The 13,528-nt window shown below is 41.1% G+C and overlaps 1 protein-coding gene across 2 annotated transcripts in view; it reads left to right on the top strand.

Moving 5' to 3' along the window:
- Positions 1-10,796, top strand: part of bsnb (bassoon (presynaptic cytomatrix protein) b) — a 60,699-nt gene extending 49,903 nt beyond the window's left edge. For both annotated transcript variants that reach the window (XM_034869057.1, XM_034869058.1), the window contains exons 6-13: positions 953-3,041; positions 3,390-4,393; positions 4,857-4,968; positions 5,057-5,203; positions 5,390-5,444; positions 5,646-5,765; positions 8,015-8,150; positions 9,169-10,796. In XM_034869057.1, the coding sequence (XP_034724948.1) occupies positions 953-3,041; positions 3,390-4,393; positions 4,857-4,968; positions 5,057-5,203; positions 5,390-5,430 (3,393 nt within the window). In that variant the 3' untranslated portion in view covers positions 5,431-5,444; positions 5,646-5,765; positions 8,015-8,150; positions 9,169-10,796. The remainder of the gene's footprint in view (positions 1-952; positions 3,042-3,389; positions 4,394-4,856; positions 4,969-5,056; positions 5,204-5,389; positions 5,445-5,645; positions 5,766-8,014; positions 8,151-9,168) is intronic.
- The last annotated feature ends 2,732 nt before the right edge of the window (positions 10,797-13,528 follow it).

Here is a 13,528-nt window from a genome sequence, read left to right as displayed (position 1 = left end):
TTTGATTTTTTTTTTATTATTCATAATGTTTACATTTACTAAGCTACTCAACACACATGTACTTGTTTAGTATATTATTTTGATTAAAGAATTATTCTGATAGTTGTGGATCCTACATTTATTATTAGTACATTTGCTTAAGATCCTTTACTTAAGTAAAAATTAATAATACCACACGTGTTCAAATACTGTGTTTAAAGTAAAAATCTTGGATTGAAAATTTTACTTCATCAAGTATCATCAGGAAAATGTACTGAACATTCTCACATTTTAGAAACTGGAAATTATGTATTATTGGGTAGTTTAATTTATAATAATACCTCATATTTAATAAACTACATGTGTTTTGTTTAACATGTTAAAGCTGTCAGATTAATCTAGAGGAGTAAGAAGTAAAAAGTTTCTCTCTGAAATGTTGTGGAGTATACGTAAGTAGAAAGTGACATGAAAAGAAAAGACTCAGATACCACAAATACAAGTACCTCAAATTTGTACTTATGTATAGTATATAGTTACATTCAACCACTGCATTTAGAGACTATTTAATTAATCGCGGTAACAATATTATAAATGCTACTGCTTTAGTATAACGAGTAACATGGTTAAATTGTACCTGTAAGTGGAAACACTTTGAAATAATAATACATGTTTTTGTTGACTACACTGACTGCCACTACTTTGGCTTCAGTGAAACAACATTTTAACATTTGCAAACTACAGTACTTTTATTGAACTAATGATAGAGCTTATGTCCCCCTAGTACATTAATTACATTAATTAACCAAGTAGTCTGACTACCTATCAGGCTGGATAGCTCTTCACTTAGGTCTAGGGATGAAGAAATGTGTAGACCCTCTGTGAGTACCCAGTGTACAATAATGATTCTAATTAACATAAACTCATTCTGTTTATAGCTCAGTGTTTGTTAATGTGTCTCTGCCTCTCCAAGCAGATGGCCTCCCTGCAGCAGCAGCAGAACTCTCTGATGAGGAAAATAAAGAGGACTCTCCCCAGCCCCCCTCCAGAAGAGACTTCGCTCCCTATTGTTACTCCAGCACAAATGTACAGCTCTCCTGGCATGCCCCAGAGGGTCCTACCCAGACCTGCCCAGGGAGTCACCAAGGCTGGCCTACTGAGTGAACTGAAAGCTGTGGAACAAGAGTCATCAAAGCTCCGTAAGCAGCAGGCTGAACTGGAGGAAGAAGAGAAAGAGATTGATGCCAAGTTACGTTACTTGGAGCTTGGCATCACCCAACGCAAGGAGACCATGGTGAAGGACAGAGAGAGGAGAGAGCTGGCTTACCTGAGATGTATGGGTGATGCTCGGGACTACATGTCTGACAGTGAGCTCAATAATCTCAGGCTGGTAGCTGCAACAGGAACTTTTGATGCTAATGGTCTGTTGACAAGGCCCAGCACTGCACCATTGAGCCAATTTACAAATGATCTTAATGTTGGCTCCCAGTATCCCTCAACCTCATCATATTTGTCTTATCCATACCCTCAAAGTCAACCCTCAACACAGCAACCAGGGTCTGCTTACCAACAGATAGGTTTCCAACCTCCTCAGTACCCTTCATCCTCTGCACCCCAGCCAGGAACATTCCAGCCCCATCCCCCACCAGGCCCAGGCTACCAGAGCCAGGGAACCTATTCCAGTCGCATGTATACCCAGTCTTCCTACCAGACAGACCTTGGCATGCAGCAGCATGGTCACCAGGGCTTCCATCCACCTGGTCAGCCTATGCCAAACCAGAGCCTTCCTTACCCTAGCCCCTATCAAACTGGTCTCTCCTATCAGCCCCAGGCAGAGATCCTTACAGTCCATCAAAGACCACGGCAAACCTCTTTGGCTGACCTTGAGCAAAAACTCCCTACCAACTATGAAGTCATCAGCAACCCAGCTGTGTCAGTGGCCACATCAGCTCCAGATACCAACTTTGGCTCAGTCTACAGCAATACTTATGGACAGTACCGCCCCCCAGAGCCCGGGTTGACTCACTCTGTGGAAAGTCCCACCTCTGCTTATGCTTCAGATGGACTCTACACTTCTAACCTGGAGCAGAATATTCCTAGGAACTATGTCATGATTGATGACATCAGTGAGTTGACAAAAGACAACACTAGCCAAGCAACTGATGCTCTAAGCCATCCTGTAGGAGGGCGGTATCGCAGTGAGAATGGCCCTGCACGTGGAAGTGCCTACGGTAGGCCTGAAGATGATCCTTTGGATGCTTATGGCAGACCTACAGGAACAACAGGGTACCAGAGTGCAGTGGACAGTCGCACCAGCACCACAGGAAGTGGAGGCTCATCCTATTACTATGATGATTATAAACAACCATCACGGAGCAGCTCCAGTGGCCACAAACTTGCACCCAAGAATCTCGCCCCCGCAGTAGTTTCCTCTAAACGTAGTAAGCACAGGAAGCAAGGAATGGAGCAGAAGATTTCTAAATTCTCCCCTATTGAGGAAGCACGGGATGTAGAGTCTGACCTTGCCTCTTACACAATGACCACATCAACAGGAGGCAGCTGTACAGTTGTGTCCAGAGCCAAGAAGCTTCAGGATGATGTCACCTACGGAGTGAAGAAGAATGCATATGATCAGCAGAAATATTATGGCACCAGTCGTGAAGGTCTTGAGGAGGAGGACCGCATGTACAGCTCTGGTAGGTCCAGGTCTACTGGATATGGTATGGACAAGATTTCCTCCAGAGATGCAACAGGCCACAGAAGTAAATCCTACGAGAGGGATGCCATGGAGCGGTCTCAGAGAAGCAGCCGCAGTGGAAGGCCTCCCATGCGCAGCCAGAATTCAGAAGAGGAGAGTCCACTCAGTCCTGTTGGGAAGCCTGTAGGCATGGGAAGAAGCTCTGGCATACCAGATGCCCATGATGCGAGGAATCAGTATGGCTCGAGCCATTCGTTGCCAGATGTGCAGGACCATCACAAGAAGGACCTGCCCAGAAGTCATGTATATAAACCAGATGACCCTTACCTTGTAGATGACATGCACTGTGCTGTTTCAGACAGCGAAGGTAACTGGTGCTGAATAATTTGTGCTGCCTGAGTGCCAGAAAGGGACTGCATGCCAAGTGTAAAATTTTGAGAAGAGTTATTACTTTGTCTGTCTTGCCTTTTTAATGCAATATTTCCTGTGATGAATTAAGCCAAAAATGCCTGTTTTTTATTTCAGTTTTTCCCTCATAATTTTTAAGTTTGCGGATTTTCTTCTTCAGTTTTCTTTTCTGTTGGATTCCTCAAAAATGTGCATGGCTCTGGGATGTGGATTATTATTTTCCAGTTATTTTGCATGGCTTAAATCTGCATGCTACTCCTCATCACATAAAGCACTTGACTGATAATGTTTGTTTTGGTTTTAAAAGCCTATCATTTGGGCCAAGAGGAGACTGATTGGTTTGAGAAGCCACGGGAGGCCCGTTCTGATCGCTCAAGACATCATGGAGGTGGAGGTCACTCATCCACAGGCAGGCGTAGTAAACAAACCTACCATGATTACGATGAACCTCCAGAGGAATACTGCCCCCAGGATGAGTACAGCCAACAGCGCCACACCTCCTCCACAACAACACGGGATCACCGTCACCATGGCAGCAGCTCTAGCAGACACAGCTCTTCTCGCCACACTTCAGAGGATCCCAGGTCGTCCCGTTCCTCCAGGACACACCCCAAAGACCCATCTGTCCGTTCTGATGGGAGAGGCTCCTCATCTACACAAAGAAGGGGTGGTCTAGACTCCCGTTCTAGCCAGGGAAGCCCCCGGAACTCGGGCGACTTCTCTCGAGACTCAGCCTCTGGTCATCACCCAGGCACTGGGGGACGAAGCTCGAGACCCCAAGGAGATCGCACAACATCCAGAAGGCAGGAGCCCTCTGCAGCAGGGTCTAAACCACAGCAGCAGCAGCTCTCTCAGGGCCATGCTGGGCAGCAGCCCTCTCAGGCCCATGCCGGGCAGCAGCCCTCTCAGGGCCATGCCGGGCAGCAGCCCTCTCAGGGCCATGCTGGGCAGCAGCTCTCTCAAGGCCATGCTGGGCAGCAGCTCTCTCAGGGCCATGCTGGGCAGCAGCTCTCTCAGGGCCATGCTGGGCAGCAGCTCTCTCAGGGCCATGCTGGGCAGCAGCGGTCAGGTGTTCAGGGCCAGTCTGTTAGACATTCAGGCTCTGAACCACTTGATGGTAACCAGCAGGCCCAGCAGCAACAGCAGCAGCAACCATCTCAGCAGCACAGCCAGACCCCTCAGAGCAGCCAGCCAACAACAACCACTGCAGGAGCTGGACCGGCACAGCAGCAGCCCAAATCTGGCCAAGCCCCACCACAGGGACGCCAACCAGGAGTAGGGTCTGCAGCAGGGCAGCCAGCCCTCATAGCAGTGAGTAGACCTGCGCCGGATTTTACTTACTGTAACATACATGATGCATTTGTAATTTGTTTTGGATGATGTCCTACTTGAACACCGGGTATTGTTTGATATTTTCTTATTCAAATATTACTAAGAGGCTTAAATGTCACAAAATTAAGCAAGGGTTGTTTGTTTCATGCTTTCAGAATGTAGAGTGTGAGAACAATCTGACTCACTTAGAAATGACACTTCTAGATCATGTTGAGCATTATACATAGGCCGAGGTGGGAACTGGAAATTAAGAATTACACTGCAATAAAGACAAAGGCATAGAATATAACATTGACAAAAATGACATTTTTGATTATATATACTATACTATATGAGATTATGTTTCAAATGGGATTACATATAAAACATAGTTTGAAATTATATACAGTAGCAATTTAAACTTTGCTCTAAACATAATATTTGTCTCTTTTCTGTTTGACAGACAAAAATGGATGCTACACCTGCAGCAGCAGCAACAGGAATTAAACCTACAACAGGAGTCACAACAGCACCTCAGCCTACCAAAATAGCTACTCCTCCTCTTACAGGCATTGGTTAGTCTCAGTTCCACTATTACTATAAATCACCCAATGACCAGCAAATAACAGCATATGTGATGGTCATGTTGTGTGCTGTTTGCAGGCTCCAAGGCCGCCCCTGTTGGGATCGGTAGCAAACCTGTAGGTATAGGCAGCGCTGCACCAGGACAGGCACCTGCGGAAGGGGATAATGTTCTCACTAAAATCCTCCAAGGAGGGGCAGCAGAGCAGGCGGGAAAACTGGGAGATGGTACAGCCATGAATTAATAAATGTTTAAGAAACTGAATTACGGTCTGGCAATTATTAAACCTACGTGTTAGCTTTCATTTTAAAATAAAACAGCAAATATTAAGTCGCTGGACTTCCTGTAATGAGTCTGTCACTGTTGGTTCAGGTTGGGTTCTAATATTTGCCACCTATTTGTCATTCTTGCAGCTCTGACTGGCCTGGGAAAGAAGTTCACTTCATTTTGGTGAACTAAAAAAAGAAGGTAAGTGAACTGAAGTCACTGGCTGTTGCAACTCAGAATGTTGAACTTAGATACATGGACTGATTTTGGAGGCATCAGCAAGGGACCTGCCTATCCACAGGAATTATAAATTTCTTATTCGTTGTAAACTATGGATGTTTGGGAAATTATGATGTGTTATGCTTTACTTGATTATTTTTAATCAACTGTGCTTTTTTTTAGGATATGCAGAGTTGAAATGAGATGGATTGGAAGCTATGTACTTGAAAAACCTATGAAACTGCATTATATACATTTCACATACACAGAGGAAATAAAGGAAGAGTGATCCTGAGTGCATCAGTGAGTATCCCATTAAATCCTCTTATTGTTGAGAATGAAATGAATGACATTTTTTATGTCTTTATGTTAAATATTTTGTTACCTGATGATCGGTAGCACTTTACAGTCCACCACGGTAATACGATGGTAATAGTGGGGTAACATTTAGGTAATAACTTGTAATTACTAAGGTAATAACTGGGTAATGCATCACAGTAATAAGATGTAATACTGGGGTAATAAGAAGGTAACAGATATTAACAACATGCAATTACCAAGGTAATAACTAGGAATGGTTCGATGATAACCATATGTATATCTAACACCTTCTACCATCAAGCACTGGAGACTGGGATCATCATAACTCTGTTTATTTGACTTACACAGGGTGAAACTGGGTCATGAAACATAATGATCAGTTACAGTCACAGACATTATGCAATGAAAATTGTAAAAACAATATAACTACACAACACTGTAATGAGGTGGTATATACAGTAGGCTAGATGAAAGATGAATAAAGGACGCACATAACGTATTGTTATACAGTATACGTAGTATAACCTATAGTGTGTTGTAGTATTACAAATTTTAAATTCCAATACGTTTTACCTAATTTGGAAAGTATTGAGCTAATAGTAGGCTATAATACTGTGAAAACATCAACTTATATGTCTTCGTTATTATCATGTTATTAGAATATTAACATAACTATATTACCATTACCCAGATATACATATGGTTATCATTGAACCATTCATAGTTATTACCTTGTTAATGGCATGTTATTGTATCTTTCAACTTTTCTATCACCTTATCACCCCAGTACATATTAATACTGTGATGCATTACCCAGTTATTACCTTAGTAATTACATGTTATTACATATACGTATATTACTTCTTTTTTTTAACACTGATACGCCTCTTATTACTATCTTATTCTTGTGGTGGAATGTAAAGTGCTACCTTGAAATCAAGTGAAAACAATGTCATTGTAGAAACCCTTTAATTTAAAGATGTAATAATATGTGTATTCACTTTTGTGACACTTTTGTAATACACAAATTGTGTATTACAAAAGCCCTAACGCAGGAACTTGGTAAATGGTTGATTGCTGGTGATATTTTTATTTTGGTTTCATTAAGTACAAAGAGACTTTAAACTGTGAAAACATAAAATGCTGTCACACTTTGATTAATTGATTAAAGCATAACTCTCGCCAAAATGCAACCCAAGGGTTTGTGAATCTACCCGAGTCATACTTTTGTTTAAAAGCATAATTAGGACGGAAGTGCCACTTTTAGGATTTACAGTATTGTCATTTTTTGGTCAAATGGCCTTTTGAATGGGAGCGCTTGGGGCACTTTTATGCTAGCCTCAAAATAGTTATTTTTAAAACACTAAAAAGTTTTGCCAAAACATGAAACTTTGTTTGAAGTATCACCAAGGGCTCTACGCATGAACTCTAGCATTGAGTACATTGTTTGTGTTGACAGACTTTACTAAAAAGAAAAGTTTTCAACAGCTCACGTTAGCATTTGTTGTTTACACTATCCAACATTCTCCCAGTCAAAAAGTGTCGAGCTCCGAATGTTGACTCCATAGGAGAGTAAATGTCATTCTTATATGAGGCTCCTTTTTTAACTACAAGGTCAATATTGTTTTTCACTAACGACAAAACAATAAATTATTCGTGCATTTATGGAACAAAGCTTTAGGAGTTTTCCATCTTTACTCTCCTCTCTCGACTATTTTTGACTGGCAAGATGGATGCCAAACGGAAAAAACAACAGCTACAATGAGATGTTCAAAACCTTTCTTTTTAGTAAAATCTGTGTACACAAACAATGTTCTCAATGCTAGAGTTCATGTATATAGCTCCTGGTAATACTTAGAGCAAAGTTTCATGTTGTGGCGAGCCTTCTTAGTGTTTTAAAAAAAAATATTTTGAGGCTACCATAAAAGTGCCCCAAGCTCTCCCATTCAAAAGGCCATTTGACCGAAAAATGAGAATACATTAAATCTTAAAAGTGACGCTTCCGTCCTAATTCTGCTTTTAAACAACAGTATGACTCGGGTACATTCACCAAAAGACCCTAGGTTGCATTTTGGTGAGTTACGTTTTAAGTATTGGATTTGTACGTAGATTAACATATTCCGTGCCTGCATAGTGAGAAGACTCAAGTGAAGTGATGACTGATTAAATGCTGGGATTGTATATTCTGACTGATCTCCTGTACCTTCCCCTTACCCCAAATTACTGAACAGAGCTGGAATCAAAGGATGCCTTGTCAGCACTGAATTCCCTAGACATGGGCACACGATTGAAGTGAATTAAATGAGGGTGATTGCTTCGTCAGCACGGTGTTACAAAACATCAGCAGAGAGCTGAAGAGGCCTGAAAGTAAGTGGCTTCCTTGATAGAACTACAGTCCCAGAATGATGATTGTGGAGATTAAGTAACTAAAAGCCATTCACATACATCTGTGTGTGTACGAATGCTTGTGTAAGTGTTTATGTTGCTGGATTATGGGCAGATAGAATTTAGTTTTGTTTTTGTTTTTGATTTTGTCTGCTTTAGCGTTTTATTTCATCGGTTTCCTCAGTGCAGTGTCAGCTCACGTTCACGATCAAGTCACAGTCCGCTTGAACTTTCTGCTGCAGATGTAGGAGGCCAAAGCCAGGAACAAGGGAGGTCAGCAATACCTTCTGACTCTAGACACTCCCAATAATCTGGGCCAAGCACACCAGGCTATAATTAGCCTGAGAAGGCTATCTGTGGCTTTGCTTTAATGTCACACACGCAAAGACACAAAGGGACAAAAGCACATGCAGACTCACAGAATCATGACTCATGGTAAGCGTCACTCATTACATGGTAGAATGGGTTAACAAACTCATTCTGCTCAATGAAGCAGAACTACTGAAGCGTAAATGAAACAGACTTCAGTGCACTTTATTCAGCGTCGGTCAGAACACATGCTGTGACTTGCACAGGATGAGGTTGTGGCTCATTTGAGTAAAGGTCTATCATTCAGCTGCTATGTTGTCTGTTAAAACTTGAATAAATATCAGAAGGTGTGTCAAGTCATTCTGTGCCTGTGGCCAGTCTCAGGATTCAGTGGGGGAATATGAAGATAAACCCGACTCTGTGCTTCTTTAAGCAGCAGGCCGGCCTGCTCAGCCGTGTGGATTACTGCCCATATCAGCAGCACTGTGAATGGCTGAGGTATCATGGGAAGTAAAGGAAAGTAGGCTGGCAGAGCTGTAACAGAAACATTGCAGAAGGTTTTGCAAACTATGCAGAATTTTAGAGAACCAGATTATATTAAAATTCAATTTATTAGATTTCTCTTTATACATTGAATTGGATTTTTATTGACTGGTATATACTGCTAACATTTACACTGTCTTTATTTCAGGAGGACGACAACGTTAATAATAAGGCTGTGGAGACGCGGGTGAGAGTGTCCCCCTTACCCTCATCCTCCTAGAAGGCCTTCTGGGATCTGTGTGAGAGTAAAAGGCCCGCTAACTAAGTGCTCCTTGATATTATATGAGAAATTCAGCGTGTTTGGCCATGCATGTATCTTTTTTCAAACAGCTCAATAAAGGAAGCCTCTCAGCGCCCTCTATTGGAATTTTAATGGAACACTACTCATGTCTGGGGAATACAAATCTGGCAAGGATATTTTATTCTACATTGATGTCATCCCGGCCTTTTCATGCAAAACACAGTTGAAAAAAAGAAGACAGATTTTCATAGGTTTTTCTTGTATCAAAGATCTTATATCCACAATGGTGTCACATACCTGGAGTAGACGAGGTGTATCATGGCAATGACAACCAACCTGAGGACTCCAATACAATCCTTGAATACTTGGTTTCTCTAATCTCTACAGTACATTCCAGTAAAGGGAATTTTACCCTTTCTTTGAATGTGTTTTTATTTCTCCTCTTTTTGTTTTAATGTCTACAGAATGCATTGTGTAAATGTGGACACGCGAATGCACACACAAAATTATTTGAAAAACTGAAAAAAGAAGCATTTGAATACTTTACCACCACCTTTGAGATGCCACTAGTCATCAGCTGTAGTTTTTTAGGGAAAGAAAGTACTACCAGTGTGCCCACAAATGTGAGATTCACACAGATGAGAGGACCAAATGAAAGAGTGGCCACGGCTTGATTAGCCATCGCAAAGCCATTATTATAGTCAGCTCAACACTCTGGGGCTGACTATAAAAAGGATAAAGCCCCAGAGAGGGCTTTATCCTTTTTATTGATTTGTCTCATCTTTTAGTTTCTTTTCATTTTTGCCTGATATTCACTGAATGAAAGAGCCTTATTCAGTACATGATTTCACTTGTATACCTCATATGTTTTAAAATGTCCATGTCATAATGCATTCTTTTTACACAACTGTATACTATTGTATGTACATAAAACAAATCAGAGATCTAATTATGTAAATCTTTCATTTGTGTATTTATGGACTCACTTTCCAGTGTTTTTTTGTTCTGTGTTTTTCTTTGGTAAAACTTTATATTTTTCACTTTTTATTTGTTTGAATCTGTTTTCTTGCATCAAATAATTTGCTTGTTGATTTTTTAAAAGCAATAGCATGCAGAAAATGGTATATAGCACAATCGTATAAATGTTGTTTAAATTAGTGATGGGAAATATCAAACACTTATGTCAATAAATAGCTGTAATACAATTTATCAGCGGGTTTACAAACACAGTACCGTGTTCAGACGTGCATGTTATGTGCAGATGCATAAGAGCATGCAAACAGGTACGAACACACTCACACAGACTCTCCCTATCTCTCTGCAACCACCCACACACGCACATGCACACGCACAGGCATAGGCACACACATTTTACACATCACACACTTTACATCATAGTTACATTTCAAAGCCAACAAGGTTAATTGTGTTCTCCACAGAATAGACCTGTTAACCTCCTGCTAATTAATGAGGTTACCAATTTACTAATAAGATGAACTCACTAACAAGTTGGGCCCACTGCCTCTAATTGTACACACACACACACACACACACACACACGCACACACGCACACACACACACACACACACCCACACACACACACACACACACACACACGCACACACACACACACACACACACACACACACACACACAGATATAGGAGAGGATGAAAGCAATTATCAATTCAAATGTTCTATGCAATGACTCATTTTGAACCTGGAAGTGATTTTGCCTAAACAGGTTGTTATCATCACTGTATTCACAAGAAACAACACAATTATGAATTAAAATAGTTAAAAAAAGAAAGATAAAAAAAGGTCATTAAATTGTTTTTACTTAGCAACTTGTCTGTATGAATTTGAATATTGAATATCAAACTAGAATCGTTTTTATTTTCGTGGCATGTTTTGACCCCTCACTCCCAACACGGGGGACTCGTTGCCAAAGGGTAAACTGCTTAGACTGTAGGTTTTGAATGTCCACCATCATGTTGCTTTGAAGCATGGGTTTGCTTGGCTTTGTCTGGCTGTTTGTAAGCCCTCATTCAGTTTTTGTGCGTTTTGGCTGACCTGGGCTCCTCAGTGTTTGGCTTGCAGTGACTGTCCATGCTGCTATAAACCTGTGATACAGATGGTCAGCACTTCTCATTAATACTTGTCAATGTACATAATGGGTGTCAGTATAACCTGTGGGGTGAATGGAATGCTTCTATTGGATATTTCATTGTTGATTAAACCACTCAGCAGCCAAGCCATTGGAAAAGTGCATGACTAGATCTTATATTCTTGGAAGTTGTACCTGAAATAAAAAAGGGTAAGGCATGATTCACCAAGGTTTGCCTAATGAACCTTGACTTTCACAGGCCAACGTAGAGAATTTTGATGAGTAAAATGTTAAGCCTGTCATTCACAAATCAGGGCATGTCATTTTGAAAGCACAAGCCTGACTGGTAGCACTTGCTGCTGGATTAAATGCAGAAATATGGAGGTTGTGTAACAGTGCCTCCCACTGAACAGTGTAAGATCTATGTAAAAGTGAGGTGGAGATGCTATCTGGTCGATATGAGGTGCACAAGACAAAACTGCCTAAAGTGCAGCCATCTGATTGACAGAAAGGCAGACAGACACACATACTTACTGTAAATAGGAATTCATTCTTCTGTACAGCTTTTGAGTTTTGAATACGGCTGTCATGTGCATCCCAATGCCGTATTTGCTGCCAACTTTTGTGTATAAAAAGAAAATTTATTACCACAATAATGATGATGATGATGATGATGATGACGATGATTATTATTATTATTATTATTATTGCATAAGCATAGTGTATGTGGCTGACTTGTATTGACTGTTTACAACAGTGGAACAAAACTCGTATTCAGAAACATGTCCAGTTTGTGTATAGTTTCTATACATATTGTGTTTGTAAAACAAAAAGAAAGAACCTCCTCAGCAATTGCAGAGTAGAATGCCTTTGTCACACTATCAGGAGGTTTTCGATTTGATGGATATGATCTGCAAGGTGATGAGGGTAAGGGAAAAAAATTTAAATAAAAAATCTGGAAAATGTCATTCACTGTTGTAAGTGCAATGGGCAAAACGTCAGTCGTGTATCCATTGTGAAACCTTGTGTTCTATTCAGTGTATTCCTGTAAACAGATAAAGAGTAAATTTTGGTGCATCATGTCAAGTAATGTGATTAATGAAAATATTGACCCTGCAATTTCCAAACAGAGAGAAGAATAAAAAGAAAAGGAATACATTGTGGTCCAGTTGTGTATTGTGTATTATCCTTATAGATAATAATATTGTTATATCTAATCATCTCACGCTTTTACTGTGTAATGATGTAGACATATTATAGATTAATCTATCGAATATTTAGGAGGTTAGTTGATTGTACATTTTTTTCCATTTAGCTCTTATGTCATTTACAATTACAGCTGGAACTGGAATTGCTCAAGAGGACAGTTGATACAGGTTTTAAGTCCTTCAAGTCCTAATAGAAGATATTATGAAGTGGTAAGTCAGTGACAACTGGACTCTTCTAACAACATCTAAAACCCCTTTTTGTGGCGTGCCACGGAGACCAGGGGTCGTGTCCCTGTGCCCGGGGATGGCGTCCCGCGTCGGACAACTAGTCCCGTTGTTGTCGCCGGCGTGTGGCAGTTCATTTCCCCGTTGTTGCGTCCCCCAGAGCAGCCCAGTTTGTAAAATGGTCCCTTTTAAAAATTGTGTAATGTGCACAAATTCATAAATCAAAATAACGTGATTCACAAAAGACCTGCTTGCTGAAGCAGAGAGGAGGAGCATGCTACAAGGGTCTTGTAACCTCACTTATTTCTAACTCCATCCATTCATCAAATAATTTGAATGCAATACTGCACCTGCTTTGCGGATTCTCTGACCAATCTCCCGCTCCTTTGTCTCCTCACTCGTAAACAAGACCCCAAGGTATTTAAACTCCTTCACTTGGGGTAAGGACTCATTCCCTACACAAAGAAGGCACTCCATCGGTTTCCTGCTGAGAAACAAGGCCTCAGATTTAGAGGTGATCCTCATCCCAGCCGCTTCATCCTCAACTGCTAACGCAATCCATCGAGTGCTGAAGGTCACAGGTCAATGATGCCATCAAGACCACATCATCCACAAAAAAGCAACAATGAGATCCGCAGCCCACCAAACAGCAGCCCCCCCCCCCCCCACCCCCACCACACCTCGATATCCTGTCCATAAATACTACAAACAGGATTGTTGACAAAGC

The sequence above is a fragment of the Etheostoma cragini genome, chromosome 4 (assembly GCF_013103735.1).
Source record: "Etheostoma cragini isolate CJK2018 chromosome 4, CSU_Ecrag_1.0, whole genome shotgun sequence".
NCBI lineage: Eukaryota > Metazoa > Chordata > Actinopteri > Perciformes > Percidae > Etheostoma > Etheostoma cragini.
Note: the sequence above shows the minus strand (reverse complement) of the source record. Positions and strands in the feature narration are given on the sequence as shown.